General features: G+C 30.6%; 2 protein-coding genes across 4 annotated transcripts; one reads left to right on the top strand and one right to left on the bottom strand.

Annotated features, from left to right (window-relative positions):
* Positions 6,735-10,413, bottom strand: LOC109350180 (thiosulfate sulfurtransferase 18). Its single transcript, XM_019591349.1, has 6 exons — positions 10,298-10,413; positions 10,056-10,136; positions 9,570-9,649; positions 9,405-9,475; positions 8,225-8,278; positions 6,735-7,008 (listed from the first exon to the last, which is right to left on the bottom strand). The coding sequence occupies exons 1-6, from the start codon at positions 10,318-10,320 to the stop codon at positions 6,910-6,912; spliced, it is 408 nt and encodes a 135-aa protein (XP_019446894.1). The 5' UTR covers positions 10,321-10,413; the 3' UTR covers positions 6,735-6,909.
* LOC109350177 (multisite-specific tRNA:(cytosine-C(5))-methyltransferase trm4b) lies at positions 12,148-17,129 on the top strand. Of its 3 annotated transcripts, none has more exons than XM_019591346.1 (9): positions 12,148-12,381; positions 12,472-12,616; positions 13,796-13,886; positions 14,132-14,329; positions 14,458-14,687; positions 14,778-14,909; positions 15,964-16,031; positions 16,152-16,213; positions 16,387-16,715. In XM_019591346.1, the coding sequence occupies exons 1-9, from the start codon at positions 12,269-12,271 to the stop codon at positions 16,407-16,409; spliced, it is 1,062 nt and encodes a 353-aa protein (XP_019446891.1). In that variant the 5' UTR covers positions 12,148-12,268; the 3' UTR covers positions 16,410-16,715. The 3 variants fall into 3 exon arrangements, with proteins under 3 accessions (XP_019446891.1, XP_019446889.1, XP_019446890.1); XM_019591344.1 differs by lacking the exon at positions 16,387-16,715 and adding an exon at positions 16,763-17,129 and having other exon boundaries at positions 12,149-12,381; XM_019591345.1 differs by lacking the exon at positions 16,387-16,715 and adding an exon at positions 16,763-17,129 and having other exon boundaries at positions 12,150-12,381; positions 14,132-14,301; positions 14,448-14,687.

Here is a 19,310-nt window from a genome sequence, read left to right as displayed (position 1 = left end):
CACATAGAATTTAAGAGATTAAATCATGTCATATACCAGTCCTACCGGTTCAACCATGAACCAGACATTTAACTGATCCGAGTCTTTTATCTAACCAATTTTCTATCAAATTAGGTTGACTCTGTTAGTTTAAGTCTAAACCTAGTGACTCGAGTGGTCGGACCGGTTGAACTGGCCGAATCAATCAAAAAAAATATTTTTTTAAAAACAACCAAATTGATATCGTTTTTCAGTAAAAAAAAAACAAGTACTTTTAACTTATTTGTAGTTATGTTTGTCATTTGTTAGTTTATATTATAACAAAATTTTAATTGTTTAATTAAATATTAAACTCATTGTATGTTTTTGTTGTAGTTAAAACATAGTTCATATGTTGTTTGATGATGTTATCAACTTACTTGTGTCATTTTATAGTAGTAAATGTTCTTTTTTGTTGTTTAATTAGACATTAATATTTTTAAATTTTGAGTATACCATTATTAAATATTGTTATATAATATTTTGATTTTTTTAGAATTGTTAATGCAAATCGAGTTAACCGGTCCAAACATTGACTCAGTGGTTGCACCAGTAACTCATTACCCTGACCGAGTCATTAACCAGTCTGAGTTTAATAATAATCAGTATGATTAGTATTTTCTGAAACCAAATGTGCTTTATTTTTTACGTCGACAATCTTTAATCCACCTAAATTTTCTCAAATAATTAAATTCTATAAATTTTCTCACGTAATATCATTTAAAATTGAAGTAATATTCATTCAAGGTAATTCCTAATTATAGTGAATAGAATAATAAGTGGTAAATATAAAAAATAAAAAGAAATTTTAAGAATATTAACTATGAAAACAATTAGTAAGAGACTACCAATTGTCAATAATTCAATGTTCATATAGTCATATATGAGGGTGTTTATATGTCTAACCCTGAAAAACATTTTTGTTGCATTATTAGTGATTATATAAAATTACACTCATATCATTAGGCAAGCTGATTCTAATATTATTAAAGTAGCCAATGACTGAACATAATCAGGATAAAGCTTCCTTGTAACTTGATCGAGCCAAAGTAAAAATTGACCGAGTCAAACTCAAAATTCACCGAACAACACCATCATATAATCGAGAAATAATCAACCTTGATCGGGGAATTATGGTTCGTGACAAAAGGAATGAGAGACCCATGCAAGACAGTGCATCGCCATCAGCGCATCAGCCCGAGGCACTACACAACACTCTGACCATAGCACACAGGCCTTGGCGCATAGATTCTGACCGAGGCACCAAGGGCCTGATGCACCAAGCCTGACCGAATTCTCCTAGTCTGGCTGCATGAACTCTGACTGAGGCTGCCTAGGCGTGGCACATCTAACCTGTGCGCAACAGTTCAAGCCTAGGCGCACCAGTCCTGACCGATGGGCTCTTGGCCATGACACATCAGTTTCTTATGGCCTGAGCATATTTTGTTTTTTAAGCATTTCTTATGAGCTTTTCTTATTCATTTTTGCTTCTAGATGTTTCTTAGAAGAAGTTTGTTATAGGTTGTTAGGAGTCGTTTTGGCTTGTAGAGTAGTTGGGGGTTAGTTGCTTGTTTCTTAAGTAACTAACCAATCCATTTTCCTTTGTATATATAGAAATGCTTAGTCACTTTTTCAATCAATGAAAATAATAATCATGTTGTCATTCAGTCAAAACAACAATAAATATATTTTGGATCACTCAATATAACGTACGACTCTTATCTCGAGGTCGGAACCAGTGGGAGAGTGACACGTAAGAAGATGGCCATAGGTGTTAGTAGATCCACCACATATGCTAATGGCAAGGTGTAGTTTTGTATAGATGAGCCAAGAGGGAGTTGCATTATACAAAGTTGGTTAGGAATCTCAAGAAGAGAATAATAGTTGCTTAAAGCAATAATCACATGCACTTACAATATTTTATGAAAGTGAGTAATCCCTAATAGGCTATTTACCCCATCTTCTCTCACTTAAATTCTGCAAATGTTATTTTTAAATTTGATATTTATGTATTGTGTAAAGTTTTTTACATCACCAATATATTATTTATCATTCATATATATTACTTTTATTTAAGAGTTAATAATATTTAACATGTGAAGAGTATAATGTACTAATAATATAAAAAACTTTTAAACTATCCATAAATAAATATTAAACTATTACATTTTTCATTTTTTTAAATATTATAAATACTCACAATAACAAAAATAGAAATAGTCAAAACTTCTATTGTAATAAGAAGTAGATGTAGTATTTGTTTCTTTGGGAAAATTGTTTACTCATCCATTTAAAATTTAATAAGTACTTTTAGATATGGTAATTAAGGGTGAAAACATCTCACATTCCTTTTCAAATAAGTTGGGCATGTTTAACATATTAGAGGGTAAGTTTGGTTTGGGTTGTTTATGTTTTTTTATAGTCGTATGTGATATGTTTGAAGTCTAGTCTAATCTATTAGTCTATTTAAAAGTCTATTATAATTTATGATATTTAAATAGTACAATAGATATTTAAATATGCTAATATGTCATTTTTAATTGACAAATCTAACATCCCAAATTCTCAATGTGAGGTTGCCTATAGGATTTATATATTTATTTTATGTATATATTATATAAAATAATTAATATAAATATATAATAAAATTATATAAGTCGACTTGTTAGACTTAATAGGGGTTTTTAGAAGATTGCGTCAAATTTATTTTAGTTAAATATGTTTTTCAAAAAGTCTTAGTCTGATCTTTTTATTGAAAAACTCTAACATATCGTAAGTTAGGTATTAACCCTTAATAAGTGACTTAGCCCGTTTTCACCTTTAGTGGTACAAAGCCTGAAATATTAGAGTTTGGAATCACTAAAATTTATAACACCAAAAATATAACATTTTTATATCTTAAACATATGATCACTAAAAAGCTTTTCCAAATCAAATTCTATAAATCTTTATCCATGGATGAACCAATGTTCTATTACTTCCTTCACCCATGTTCTATTACTATATTCATCAAGTACTTGTGGAGAAAATGGTTATTCTCATGTTGATTTTCATGTGAACTTGAAAATTAAAAAGGAAAAGTCCAAAATCCCAATTTGGCACTTTATCTAGTAGCTTTGTGAGAAAGGGAAAGATCCACCTTTCCATTTAGCATAAAGAATATAATGATAATGTTTGATGAATTATATGCAAGACAATAAATATTCAAGAAAAAACATATAAAAGATTTGTGTGTATGTGATAAATCCAAACCTTTACCCACTGCCTTGTAATAATGTGTTTGCATTATTAGAATTGAAGACCAAATATGTGGATCAGAATAGGATTGATTTTGGGCTTTAATAAATAGCCATGGACAAATAAAGAGCTCATAAATATTGACTTTAAATATTGTCTATAGTGTCCACATTTATAGAGGTGGCATACTATCATAGGGGTACACATCTGCTGTCCCATATTTTGTGCCACTCTATGTCTCATGTGGATGTGATTGGTCAGAAAAATATATTTAAATTAAAATTTGATTATTAAATATTTTTCTGACCAATCATAAACTCATGATACATGGAGTGACACAAAGTGTGAGACAACAGATGTGCTCCCCTATTATACATATACACACACAAGAACTATCAAGCCTTTCATATAAAAAATGTGAGAATAATAAATTTGGGCCTCACAATTAATCATGGATGGTTAGAATTAAAAAATAGTTATTAGTCACATGATAATCATGTGCATATATCTTTTAATCTTAACCGTTCAATCAATATCCAATGATATATATTAAGTGTTCTCATTTTTTACAATAGCACATTGTTCTCACATGAATAGCTCTATATATATATATATATATATGTGTGTATTAGGAAATGAGGAGGGATTCGTTTATATTCAATTTAAGTTACATTAGTTACACATAATTTCAATCATTCATTTTCTTAGATCTAACCGACAAAATGAGTGAAACATAAGAGTTATTTAAGATTTCTTTTTCTCTCTCATCACTTATTGCACTCACTCATTTGGTTCGTTGGATCTAAGAAAATGAATGGTTAAGATTGAGTGTAACTAGTATAACTTCAATTGGGTATAAACAAGATATCTCCTCCTATGAAATAACCACTAAATGGATTAGTCTCTGGTCCTTTGTATTAATAACTATTTTTTATCAGTGTTGTTAAAATTGTATCGGTTATCAAACCGGTCAGGGTACTGGTATAGTGATACAGTGGTTCAATCGGTAGTTCAATAATTAAACCGCATGCCGGTTAAACCGGACATACCTACTTATATTTATATATATAAACCTATAACAAAAAAATTCCAAATAGGTAGATACTTGAATTTATAATTCATATTCATAATCTACTCAAAATTCACATAAACAAATAACTTTAAGTATTTAACAAATTCAAAGTATAAATTACAAAACATATATCAATCCAAAAGTATCACTTAACAACCGCAAAATATAAATAAATGACACAAGTTCATAACTCACTCTACAAAACAAATAAATTTGGAGTTTTAACATTGAGTCAAAGTTGTCTCATATCGACGTTATATTTTTGCATCAAATCCTATTTTCAGACAATACTCCAAGATTTCATAAATGTCACTGAGCTTACACACGAACGTTAGGAACCAAAAGATGTAATCTAAGTATGCCTTGGAAGCATGTGCCTTGAAGTGTTGAAGAAGAGTTGGAAAGATGGGTCACCTTGTAATGGGTTTTTAAGTTTTTTTTCAAAAAAAAAAATATATGTATAAACTGACCGGTTTAGTGAAATACCGTTCGGTTCACCGGTTTTGACCAGTTTTGACCGGTTTTGATACTTGATTGGTTCAACATCTGTACCGTACCGGTTAGGAGACCGATTCACCAGTTCACCAGTTTTCCAGTTGAACCGGCCGATATGGTACAGTTTTTACATCATTGTTTTTTATAGTAAGAGTGATCATTAGTAAAATGATATTATTAATAATCAATTAAAAGATAAATAGCAAATATTGCAAACAATGGAAATCTTAGAATTTGTTTGGCATGTATAGTTGACCATGGAAATGGAACTTGGATTTGGAATTGGGCTAATGGTCCCGGGGTTGGAGAGCTTATGTGATAAGATGCCAACGATAGTTTTTCAAGAGTCCGAGCCTGATGAGATCTACCCAAAATTTGAGAGAGGAGTTTGAGGAAGTTGCCAACTATGGTGTTTAATATTCAGATCTTAGCTTTGGGTGCATTGTATAACAATTTATTGGAAACTTCTAAAACCTAATGTTGATAACTATACTATTTGTCGTAGATGTGATTATAATTATAATTGTAATATGGTTTTGGAGACATTTAAAACCTTGACACTTGTCTATAGTGGTAGCAGTGATATTAAATTCGGATCGATCAATGGCTCGGTTAGGGTACTTGGTCAATGAGACATTAGTTCAACCAGTGAGTTAATGGGTGAACTGATTAACTCGGTTTGCATTAAACATTCTGAAAAATTCATAATATTATGTATCAATATTTAATAATAGTATACTCAAAATTTAAAAACATTATCATGTCTAATTAAACAACAACAAAAAAAGAATATTTTACTATATAAAAAATAAGTTGATAACATCGTCAAACAACATATGAACTATGTTTTAAGATATAATTGAATAATGAAAATTTTGTTATAATGTAAACTAATAAATGACAAACATAACTACAAATAAATTAAAAGTACTTGTTTTTTTTACTGAAAAACGACATCAGTTTGGTTGTTTTTTTTTAAATATTTATTTGATTGACTCGGTCGGTTCAACCGGTCCGACCACCCGAGTCACTAATTTTAGGCTTAAACTGACCGGGTCAACCCGATTTGATGCAAAACTGGTTAGATGAGAGTCTCGAACTGTTAGATGTCCGGTTCACAGTTAAACAGTCAGACTGATCAGTTTAAGCTAAGTTTTATAACACTGAGCGGTAATAAGGATATTCAATTGGATCCTTTGGCTGATAACCAACCTTGTAGGTGGGATATGCATGATCACCATGACCTAACTCAAGATGTGGTTGACTCTAGTAAGACTCATGTTTTGATGAGTTGGGCACAATGACATTAATTCTAAGGGGCTATCTTTCAATGCTTTCCCACCATGTGTGATGGTTCCATTTTTGTAGGTATTTTGAATGGGAAGGTTCAGTTGTATACGATCAATTCTATGACGTTGGCAAAATTTCCTAGCTTTGATTGCTTATCTAACTTAACAGTTAAGATTAGGATTCTCTACCGTAATAAAGAGGTATATATATCATAAACAATATAAAAAATATAAAATATAAAAATATAATATTTTTATCTTTTGAATATAATTATATGATAATTTTATCATTTATTATAAGTCTACAAATATGTAGTGGCAAAACTTGTAGTTATAATTTTATCCTTTATTATAAGTCTACAAGTTTTGCGGCACATAATAATTATGTCTCCTTCTTCACTATAATTATCCTCTCCTTTTCACATATTGTTTGTGGATTATTAAAATTATATGAATTGAGAAAGATAAAAAATGGTACAAAGTGCAAATACAAAATAAATTAGTACAACCAAATTAATAAACATAGATTAGTACAACCAAATTAAAATAGATATTCATCAACAACCTAAAATTGAAAGAATTAAAGAGAAATTGAATAAAATCAGATAATTAGTACAACCAAATTAATAAACATAGATTAGTCCTTGTGCATTATTTCAAGTTGCATTGTCATACAATTATTACAAACAAGGTTCCCATCATTATAATTATGCATTTAAAGAGTAGAAACTTAATGAACAAGATGAAAGTGGTAAATAAGAAATAAAGAGAAAACCATTAAGAAATAAAGAGGAATGATCATAACTCCTTTTCATTTGTTATAGGTATTTTCACAGGAAAATCATGTTTAACCCAATCCAAATAACCTCCACCCATGTTGCTCACATCCTTAAATCCCTGCCAATTATATTACATATCCAATCAATACAAAATTATTATTTTCATTCACTTGTTTGCACATAGCAAACTAAAAGAAAAAAAGGTAAAACATCATTTGAGTCTTTCAATGATATGTGTCAAACCAACTTAGTTCTTTAAATTATGTCCACAAACTAAGTCTTTGAAAGAGTCAAATGCGCATCATATTCATCCTTTGTCCTACATGATATGGATTCGGAATGTGTATCGAAAATGACATATGTGATGCATTTGGAATAACATGTTAATCATATAGACCAACACGATGCCTATTTTAATCTTTTAAGGAACTCAGTATGTAGACATAATCTTTGAGGAACAAAGTTGGCTGGTTGTCACCTTAAAAAATCTAAATGAGGTTTTACTTAATAACAAAGTGTTCACAACTCATAAGTAAGGGTGGAAACAAGTCAGGTTAGGTCAAATTTTGCCTTAAACAGACTCAACCTATATAGTATGTAAGAGTCTGGTCTGGTTTGTTAGTCTATTTAAAAAAAATCCAAAGTCTAGGTCTGACCTGTTTAAAAGTCTAGCATAACATGTTAGGCTTGTTAGCCGATTTGAAGGTCACCCTATGTATAATTAAATAGGTTAATAGACCTATTTTTAACTAGGCTCATCTAACTCTAGAAATTACATTATATTTTTGTATTAAAATTATATATATAATAGTATTACTTATGTTAAAAGTAGTATAACATGAACATTATTGCATAATACAATTAAATAGACCGGCATGTTAGATTTGATAGGCATTTCAGATGACCTAAAGTCTAGCATATTAAGCTAAATAGGTTTTTTTAAAAATCTGAGCCTAGCCTGTTGATGAAAAAATCATGGCCTGGCCTAGTCTGCTATAGGCCAGGTAATAGGCCCCTGATAGGCGGCCTAGCCTGTTTCCACCCTTACTCACAAGTCACCATAAAAAAATCAAGAATTCATTTACGAGTTGAGTTTTGAAGGAGAAAGAAGAAAAGTATATAATTTCATAACCTTGAAATACATTTATGAGATAACTATAAAATCTTCATTTTCCTTCAAAACTTAACTCGCAAATATACCCTAAACAATCAAGATTTGTTGTTCATATGGTCAACTAAGGTTTTCCAATGATATATAGTATTATCAAAAGTAAAAGATGAAAACTTTTCCATGAACTTGAAGAATATGGTGAATTTGATATGAATTAACTTACTTCAGCCAAAAGATCAGCAGTTGCATATAGAGATCTTACCCCACTTTGGCAACCCTAAATACAGATTTGACATAAAAATATAAGAAACTTAGCATTAAGCATCAAATGGTAGAAGGGCATAGCTTAGTATTTGATTAAACCATGGTTTTAGATTTGAAATTATAAGGACATTCATATTTTTCCTTTAAACTATGAGGACTAATTTGATTTTTTTGGTTCCCACATGTATCCTCGTATTAGAGGTAATCTTGTTCGAGTCGGGAACATTTACTGATATGCGGGACTAACTCTCCCAACATGTATTTTTTCCATCCATAAGACTCGAACCCGATACCTTACTTAAAGGAGAATCAAACATGTACCATTTGAACCAATATGCGTTGGTAGGACTAATTTGGAAAATAACAGTTGATATGATATGAGGCAATATTATGATTGACTTTGACCCTAGCAATTTCAATGAGAGATGGTAATTTATGAGCCTTGGAGATTAATATACTAGTGTATACAATCAAGAACTAAAAGGAGAGTTTGCTCTACTTTCATAAGTGTTATTTTAACATCTCATATTCTATTGTTTCTGTTGCAACAAGTTAATTAATATAAATCTCATACTAACTTTGTACATCATATCTTATTATATATAAAAAAAACCTATAAACTATTGAACAATTAAAAATTATCAGAATTTAATCATGTGTGACAAAGTGATATAAAGCTACTTTTATTGGCTTTTACTTTTACATGTAAATAATGGAAAGCCAATTTCATCAATTTTGTCCCACAAAATATGAGAATTGAATTGTGGTAATTAATGCAAGGGTTTAAAAGTTTTACTATAAATAGAGAATTTTCATTAAGAAGGTTGCATCCCACAATCTCATAAATACATAATATATTCTTAGTATAAAATACTTGTATTCTCTCATCAATATTTCTCGTATTTTATATAGAAAGAAACATACTATCCTATTTTAAGAGAGAGTATAATTCTTCTCTCATTCTATTCTTGTTTGTAATTGTTTCCCTTCGTCATAATTTTAAGTGAGTTTTTTCCACATTAAATATTTATTTCGTATCATATTTTCTCAACTCTCTTATAGTTGTATGATATTGTTTTCATAACTCGGCTAACAAAAATAATATTTTTGTTAGCATAGGACAAAAAATGGAAATTTACCACAATGAGGTGTTCTTCTTTGTTGCTAGCAGATAAAACCTCCTTCAGAAACTCTGGGTTCTTCACCCTCCCTATCTTCCACAATCACAAGATTTTAAATTATAAATCTAATAATGAAATTTTCTATCAAAGAAGATTTTCTATCAAAGATTAACAATTTATTACCCTCTGGTGTGTTGAACATGTATGGAATGTTAATGATTTTCTCTGCATCCACATGCCCTTTCTCAAACTCTTCCACTGTCCTATTAAATTAGCAAAAAATTTGGTTCCTTTTTTTGAATAAATAAACATAAAGCAAAGCAAATTCCAAGAGGCCCCACAATTCATATGACCAAAAACCAATAAATGATGGAAAAAGTTTCATAAAAAATAATTCGAACTTGTGGTCTAGTGGTACAAGGCTCTGTTAGATCCTCATTTAACCAAGGGGTTAAGAGTTCGATTACTGAAAGTGACGATTGTTGAGAGGGACAACCATATACCCAAAAAGAATTAGTTTTTTACCCAGTTCTTTAAATCGTTCAAATCCTAGAAACAGTAGCTTATAAAGAGGTAAGATAGTGTAAATCTTCATTTTTCAGTCTCGTGCACTAGGCCATCTTTTATCGACTAAATGATGAAAAACGGAAAAGAGAGAAGGGTACTAACCTGACATCTAGATAAACATAACCGTTCTGAATCAGACCCTTGGCAACATTTACATCAATTGTGACAACCTCAGATCCAGAGCTACGAAAGACAACATCAAAAACATGAAATACTAAACAAGAAAAACAAAAGCATAACCATAATCTATGCTACCTTTGCCACAGTACTACTTAATAATAATGAATATGAAATTATTAGTTAGTTATACAAATATGTAAAAGATAAGTACTCCTCAAATTAACCTTTCAATTTCATTGGAACCCATATATGTTCCTTAATCTTGGGGCTGTTTCTATTTGCTTGTTTTGTTAATAAATGAAACAGATACAGGTATATGTATATATGTATAGGGTGGGAGTGAAAATGGAAAATTGTGTCAGATAACACTGATTATGCACCTAGACTAATAATTGGGTTATGATAGAAGAGTGTGATATTAATGCATTGTGTAAAGAATTATGTACAATCAATGTATCATCTGCTCCTTATTTATATTATTTTTTTATGAAATAACTAAAAATAAATGGTAGATAGTAGAGTGACAGTGTAAAAAAATTTTACACTGTGGATGTATACATTTTTTTCCTCAATAATAGAATAGAAGTGAATAATGCAACCACTTTTATATGCGGATAATGATGAAATTGAAAAGCTTTCACTTTTATTAATTAACAAAAGAATATGAATAAAGCTTTCACTTTTATTAATTAACAAAAGAATATGAATAAAGCTTTCACTTTAATGCATGTGGATAGGTTGAGGGTTGGATAATTGCGTGACGCGTGGGATTCCAGATTAGATCATACTTCATAGACAAGGATATGCTGAAGCACATCTTTAAGCATGTCTCGGGTTAATTAAAATAAAGTAAAAATAGAAAAATAATGAATATTTAATTTTTTTAATTGACATAACATGTTGTGATTAGTTTAGATATAAAAACATATTTGGGATAATAGATTTTTATCTCATACCTCATATCATTATATAAAGAATGAAATTGGGTGCGAAGTGAAGATAAATATATTTATATTTTTTTTGATACTTTTATAGTTTTTAATGTGTTATCATGTTTTATTAGTTGTCTTTATATAGATATGTTTTTACACAAGTTTTTTCCGCACCATTTATAGATGTTTAAGAGGATAAAGATTGGTCAAACTCAATATGTGTTAGTCCCAATTTACTATATAAGCATAAATTGTTACAAATGATAAGGTGATACATCTAAATAACAACCGACTAGATAAACATAAATTATACATAATCTCTCAAATAGAATGCAACTAACTAAATCCTAGATAAGATAATGATTTATCAATCTAAATATATCTAACACTATCAATCTTAAACTTCAAATTATGTTCTTATTTATTGTTCGCCTTTCTTACACATGTTTCTCCGTATCCTTTTAATTTTTTTGGTATTATTAAAAGTATCATCTCACCTTTTTTTAGTAAGGAACTATTCCTTTTTGGAGTTTATGACTACCCTTTCTTGGAGATCCAATAAGGTCTTGCACCACTAAAGTCTTACACCACTATCTCCAAATGAATCGAACTCTCGATCTTGGAGATCAAATAAGGTCTTACACCACTAGACCAATATATTATTGGTTCCATATCATTTTAATTTAATATTCAATGTATATAAATAAATTATTGTAATCAAATTATTTAGATATTTTATTTAGTCATTTTACTCCTAAAAAATACGCGTCATCAGACCTGCCAACATGGACTGAAGACACCTGACCATATCAATAGTTAACAATACACGTAAGTCAAACCATTAATGTTAACTAATAGATATGGATGAGAGGAATAACATACTTCTAGTTGAAATTGTTTTTGACTAACTTAGTAATTTAAAATTATTAAGAACTAAATTGTTAAGGTAAAAAAGATAAGGGACCAAAATGAGTCACCCTTATAATTTCTAATAATAATAAAAATAATATTGTTTTTTTTTTTTATCGGCAACCAATGTCTCCTGAAATACATTTTAAACTACTTAATGCATAATAAAAAATAAAAATTATTGAACTGAACGAACTATATTTTTCTATTTGATTCATTATTGAATTGCACAAAAAACCTAACATCAAATTTAGAGTGATTCTCATATCACAATGCCCTTAAACGACAGTTTTTGAACACATGAGTGGTGTTGTCGTTTAATCTCCGATTCTTCCCTTAACCTCTGAAGCTTTCATGGAAGACGCTGCAAAGCTACCACTTCCAGAAGCATTCCTTAACTTCCTTCATTCCAATGGGATTGACCCATCCATTTACACTGCAATTCATTCCACTCCCCGATTCATTCGGTAAATTCCACTTTTCACTATTTTTTTAAACCCTAATTCTTTATTGGTTTTTCTATTTCCAACTTTTTAATTTTTTTATTTGGTTTAAAGGTTGAAACCTGGTTTTGAAGATTATATTGAAGAGTTTGAAGCAGAGATGAAATGTAAAGTTGAAAAATTGGAATGGTTGGAAGGGTTTTATTCTCTTTCACATGATATTCAAATTGCTGGTTCTAGGGCATATCAAGAAGGGAAGGTAAATCAACAAGGGTGAACGTTTTACCCTTTTTCTTTTTGAATTTGTGTATAATTTTTTATTGAAGTATTATGATAATTAAATAAATGTTACACTTGTGAACTTTTTGAAAAAATAATATTCCTCCTTTTCGATTTAAAATCTGTGTTTTATGTTAATTTTATATCTTGTATCATAGTTGTAGATTATTTTTGATGTATAGTTGTTCTGTCTTTTAGGAATTAATGCATTAGAAAAAAAGTCAGAAGTAGCCGACGTTGTAGAAAAGATGATAGAATCTCATGTTAAGTGGCTCTAAGGGTATTCGAAGAAGGAGAATAGAAGAGTGCAATGTGTAGAAGAGTGAGCTAGTCATCTTTAGTTATGATTTGGTTGAGAGTTGGTACTTTGTCCAAAATAATTTACTTTACTTCCCCCTCATTCCCAGTTGATGAAAGACTTTATTTTCCATCACCCGCTCAATACCAACTGACTCGACTCATATATTTATCTGTTCTTCTTTTTTAGAATTAGAATCAAGTATCAGTTGGCCGTTGGTCTGAAAATTTTGTCCGGGTCTTCTTACTGAGCCTTTTTTCTTTTTCATACTGCCCGGGTCGCAGGCCCTTTTAGATTTGACTACTTCCTTGGAATGTCAATGGATTGGGAGATCATATTGGCTCTAATACCATGTTGAAATTTATGATTGGGTCTTATCCAATTCATGCACAGTGGTTGAGTGAGTTGGTCCTCTTCAAGTGGGATTGTATGTGAGAGTTGCTACTTTGTTTAAAACGTGTTAGGCAATTTGGACTTGCCCATCGAAGCTTTTTTATCATTTCGAACTGATATAACTCAATTATTAGATGTAGAGGGAGAAGTGGAGAACAAAAAAAGTATAGGTGAGACCACTAAGAAGGATTTAAAAGTAAATGATTTGTCTATATATATGATTTATGATCGGACATTATGACATTGATACATGTAACTAATGTGGGAAAAGGCTTGATTATTATTGCTTGTGTCCCATGGTGTATCCATGTTTTCTTGGCTCCTACTACCCTATTCAAAGATATTTATTTTTATTCAAAACAATGTTTCCATTATTATTAACTTGTGCAGTTTATTTGAAACTTGAGCTACTTTTTTTGTGTGGATTTTACATGTCACTCTTCTTTATAATGGGTTGACTTCTGTCAGATATATGGAATTGATGCATCTTCCGGAGCTGCTGTTACGGCTTTACATATATCACCAGGGGATCACGTCCTCGACCTCTGTGCTGCTCCTGGTAGATTGTTATTATACTTATTTGCTCAATTATACTAATATTCTGTTTATAAAAAAAAATATTACTGAAAATATATTTATTTCGAGAGTCATGTATAAAATTGTTAAGTTCCAGTTATAATTTTTACATAAATGTTTTTTGGTTATTTGGATGTTTTTAGTTGGATGAATAACTTCATATATGATTTTTCGATTTGCTGGAGTTGTTTGTGGTTTATCTGTCTTCTTTCACATTTATTTTTTCAGGTGCTAAACTTTGTATGATACTAGACCTTGTTGGTGATTCGGGTTCTGTAACTGGAGTAGATGTTGCAAGGCATCGTTTAGCAGCATGTAGAACGATGGTGCAGAAGTATGCATTGGGTGATCGCTGTCGGCTTTTTGTTGCTGATGGAACAACATTTTCAGTAATTCCTGTGGGGTTTCATTCTGACTGTATATCATGTAATTGAAGTTCAAGTTGTTATAGAGATAATCAATCTTGGAATGAGATGATGCAAATTTAATATCATATTTATTACTCATTACTACCTGTTTTTTGAAATGTTTTCATTCTTTTTAGTATCAAACAGGCGAATCTAAATCAGAAGAAAGTGTGGATGTGTTCAAGGAGTGGACCTCTAGAAGACCATGGAAAGAGAGGAAAAGGGCAAGTAGATGTGGTACTCCACAATTGGTGTCTAGGGATCAGCCTCCTGAGCTCATATACTATGGGCGGCATTCTGGAGTTGTTGGTCTTCCTAAAGGAGAGTTATTTAAGACTGCGTCTGATGATGAGATTGCAAGCCTAGGCTATGACAAGGTAACAAATCTTTTCCTTTGAATTTATCTTGCTTTGTTCTTTGCTTTCTTCCTCCCGGAAAATTTGTTTATCTGTTGGGATTTGATGCAGGTCCTTGTGGATGCAGAGTGCACTCACGATGGTTCAGTTAAACATATTCAAAAGTTTGAACATTGGGGCTGGAGAACTCTTGAGCGCCGTGTACTAGATGCAGAGAGGACTGATCACTTGCATGCTCTTCAGGCAAATAACTCATTATTCTCTTGATCCATAAAAATATTTCTCCCTTAGACTATTTAACTGGAATTCTTATCTTCATTTCTGTCCCATCTCTCACACCTGCATATTCTAACACAAAATGCGTCCAAATTCCAAAGAATTAGCACAGATTATGCAGTGAATGATGAGTTAGTACAGGATTATGCTATGTCAAACACTAAAGCCTGTATTTATTTATTAGTTTAGTTTTTTGAATTATTCAGATGCCGCAATTAGAGGTATAGGGAAACGAAGAAAATATACAGGTGAAATTATAAAAAAAATGACTTAGATTTAAATTGTATTTCTGAAGACATGATATACGATGAACAACAATGGTGCCATTTGACGCACGTAGGCCGTAGCCCCCGCTTGATGGGATGGAAAAGGCTTTGTTGTTGTCATCCTTGTAGTTGTAAGGGCAGACAACCTTCTATTGGGCATTGTCTTGTCAATGTGGACTGAAGCACCCATTAGAATTTTCACAAACTGAGTTGCCTCATTGTTGTAAAAATATGAGCATGGAGACACATGCAAGGGTTTATAACTGATTGGATGAAGATATGTTTGAGTGCAAAAGTTGTTTAGTGATGAAACAAGCTAACTTTCTTCATCCTCTCTTCTAGACTTAATGGAATAAATAGTAGACACTAGAATAATGTAAATTTATGTATGCCGACTAGGGAAAGAGTTCGTCTTAAAGTTACTCATTGTGAGTCTAATATGTTACACTGAAGGCATTGAAGAGGCTAGACTTAACAAACATCAGCCAATTGGTGCATTATATTAAGAGTGTATGGATTTTTTGTTATGTACTTACAAATATAACATATCTCATTATCTGAACTGTGGTAGTATGTTATGTTTTAAATTTTCTTGTGTATGTGGTTTCCTTTTGTACCGAAAAGGAAACTACAACATGAGATTTCTGAACTAGATACCGGAAATTGTTCATATTGGAATTTTAAGTATATATCATGCATGCTAGTCTGTCATAAATATCACCTTTTGACCCCCATATATCTTGTGTTTTCCACAGTTGAATCTACTCACTAATGGTTTCAGACTACTGAAAGTTGGAGGGTCACTTGTCTACAGCACTTGCAGGTACCTAGTACATTTTAAGTTCTTGGCTCTTCTAAATACAGTCAAAAGTGGAAAAACTTCCCAAAAAATTACTGTCATTTATCTGATGTGATTTTATTCTGATCATACCTTCTTCATTAGCTTAACTGTTGCTCAGAATGAAGATGTGCTGGAACAGTTCTTGAAGGAAAATAAAACTGCTGGTATGATCTTCATTCTTCAATTTATTTCTGCATGAAAACTATGTCTGAAATGTCACACCTATTTATTTAACAGCCCCCATATTTTTTTTCATTATTGAATGGAAAATCAACTTTAACTGGTAGACCTTTAATGGTCAATTCTTGCTTGTTTTCTTCTTGTTTATGTGTGTCAGTGTGGACAACTGGACACCATTAACTTGCGAAGTATGCTGTGAGACAGTCGAAGGTTAGAGGCGTAACGGTAAAGCTGTTTGCCATGTGACCTGAATACATGGGTTTAAATCCTGGAAATAGTCTCTTAGCTTGCGAGAGTAATGTTGCATACATCTACCTTCCCAAAACCCACTAAGTAGGAGCTTTGTGCATTGGACTGCTCATTTTAGAATGTCACAGGCTAACAGCATTAAGTTGAACCGGCATATTATTTAGTAGTTCTAGGTTCATACATATGTATACACGGTTTTTGTTTCCATGTCTTGCAATGATGGCATCATATCTCTGAGGTGTTTACTCCACTTATGTTTTCGCGAATCTTCTTTCAATCAACAGAGTTGGTGGAGATAGATGCTGCCAGAAATTGGCCTTGCAAGGGTGGCCGGATACCTAAAACATGGCGATTCGACCCGTTAGCATCACAAACTAGTGGACTCTTTGTGGCAAGGTTCACAAAAGTGGTCATTTGATCTCCCTGTTCCATCTTCAGAGAAGTGGATCTCTTTAATAGCCAAATAGTTTTAGATAATACTCCTAATCACCCAATGTATTATTAGAAGGAAAAATGCAATAGATAGTTCTATTTGTTTCCTATTATTATGATTATATTCATGTAGGCAATACATTCAAATAAACTTATAACCTTGAGATCAATGTTGTTTGTCAGCAGAATTCTCTGATCTAAGATACTGGATTCTTGAAATGTATGCAATATACGCAAGTAAGATGTATATTCTTAATAATACAAATGTATGAGTAATATGTGCGTTTTAACTATGCGAATACATGGTAACATGTGTTTTCTTAGTAATGCGAATGTATGGGTAACATGTGTGTTTTTAGCCATGCGAATGTACGGGTCACATGTATTTAATTACTATCATTATATTATTTAATTGAAAGATAACAATGGTATATATATTCATGAAAATATATGTATTTTAATTAGTAATATAACAAATCAATTATTAGACTCTTTTTATTATTTTGATTAAATTTATCAGAAAAATATCTGTCATATCCTTATTTAGTGTGTCTTTAATTTATGAGTTATTTTCATACAATGTTTATTAGCTAAAACATAATCAAATAAATAACATTTAATTATACAATATTTGAATGCTAAAAATATATTCAAATATTTATACACAATGAACATTAATCTAAAATAAAACATAAGCATTTAAGAGATATGCTAAAAAATCCTTATGACTTTATATGATACTTAGAAACGTAATCACAAAAAATATGACACAAAAATAACTCCTTATATTTATAATTTTATATAGAGAATATAGAGGTGAGATATTATCCAATACAATTTGAATTTTATTTATTGAGTTATTTAAGAATCAAATATTTTCTATAATCACACTTTCAAAAAATAAATGCTTATACAAACGCATTTATAATTGTTAATATTCTACATATACACTCAAAAATCAATGTTAATATTGCACCTATATGAATGGCAAAATATAATGTTTCAATACATGATCTATTGATATTATAAAATATATGTATATTATATTTGCATTATGCATAAACAAAGAAGCGACCCGTGCAAGTGCACGGGTATACTGCTAGTTGTTTCCCAAACTCTACCCTCATTTCAATTTTATCCAATCATACCCACTCTTATATTTCGATGAGATAAACACTGATGAACAAGTAGTGTTATTGCTTGATTGCTTTGAAACCAAACATGCATTTAAAGAAAATGAAGATCATGCTATAACCTAATTTATCTTTAGTTCGTATGATGTTGGGTGGGTCACTCAATTTCGGCCTTATGCTCATATCAATTAGTTTTTGCAAGGAATTAGTCAGCTCAATCAAATTTTTTGGTATTATAAAGGGTATTATTTCATCATTTTAGATAAGAAATTACTATATTTTTAGTGTGTGATTACACCTTTTAACAAATGTCGCTCCTAGTCAAGTTCAGAGCAAACTCGCAGAATATACTTTTATCATATATTAATATTTTAGCTAAAACTCTATGTATATTGCTCACACTCAAGCTGAGTTTTCTACAAGTATTTGAAATTTTTTTCAAGTAATTCTATTCCCTTTACTATAAAAATGAAAAAAATATATATATACATTAATAGTATAAAAATATATCATTTACTATTCATATTTAATTATGGACAAAAAAAAGAAAATTATTGCGAACATTACTAAAAGATGGATATGAAAGTGATTGCGGAGAAAGAGGAGTACAATTATTAGGTGCACAAAAGCAGACAATAATAATTTCTTGGACAATCATGGCTATGATGTTACCTATGTGGTGGTGAATGATGGAAACCATGTAAAGAAATTTAAAATTGAGATAAGGTTCAAGAGGAACACTATTTATTGTTAATTTCATTTAAAATTAATTAATATATTTTATACAATTTTTATAGTACGGTCATAGTTCGAGTTGTCTTGTTGCATAATGTAGAAAGAAGGTCTACAATCAAAATCATTTCTATGGTATTAATTCTATTTAAAACTAATTACTTATTTTATTATCAAACAAATTTTATGGAATTGTTATAATATACTTAATATTTGAGTCATTTCTAACTTCTTGCTTAATGTGAAAAGAAAGTTTACAACCAACATCATATTTACACGGTTCATTCCATTTAAAATTATATATTTATCAAATTGAAATAACTATATTTTTAATTAATAAAAAAGAAACCAATTAATATTTTACCCAGAACTATGTAGTCTTTATTTTACTATTGCGTATTGCACATAGAGATACGAATGAGCAAAATAAATTATTATCGGATGCAAAAAAATAAAATATTTTGTTTTAGTAAAAAATTAAGGGTGTAACAGTCCTTGTTGTTAGTGAGGGTAATATTTTATTATACTCGGATGA

This window comes from Lupinus angustifolius, chromosome LG06 (genome assembly GCF_001865875.1).
Source record: "Lupinus angustifolius cultivar Tanjil chromosome LG06, LupAngTanjil_v1.0, whole genome shotgun sequence".
Taxonomy (NCBI): domain Eukaryota; kingdom Viridiplantae; phylum Streptophyta; class Magnoliopsida; order Fabales; family Fabaceae; genus Lupinus; species Lupinus angustifolius.
This window is presented reverse-complemented; position numbering and strand designations above follow the sequence as displayed.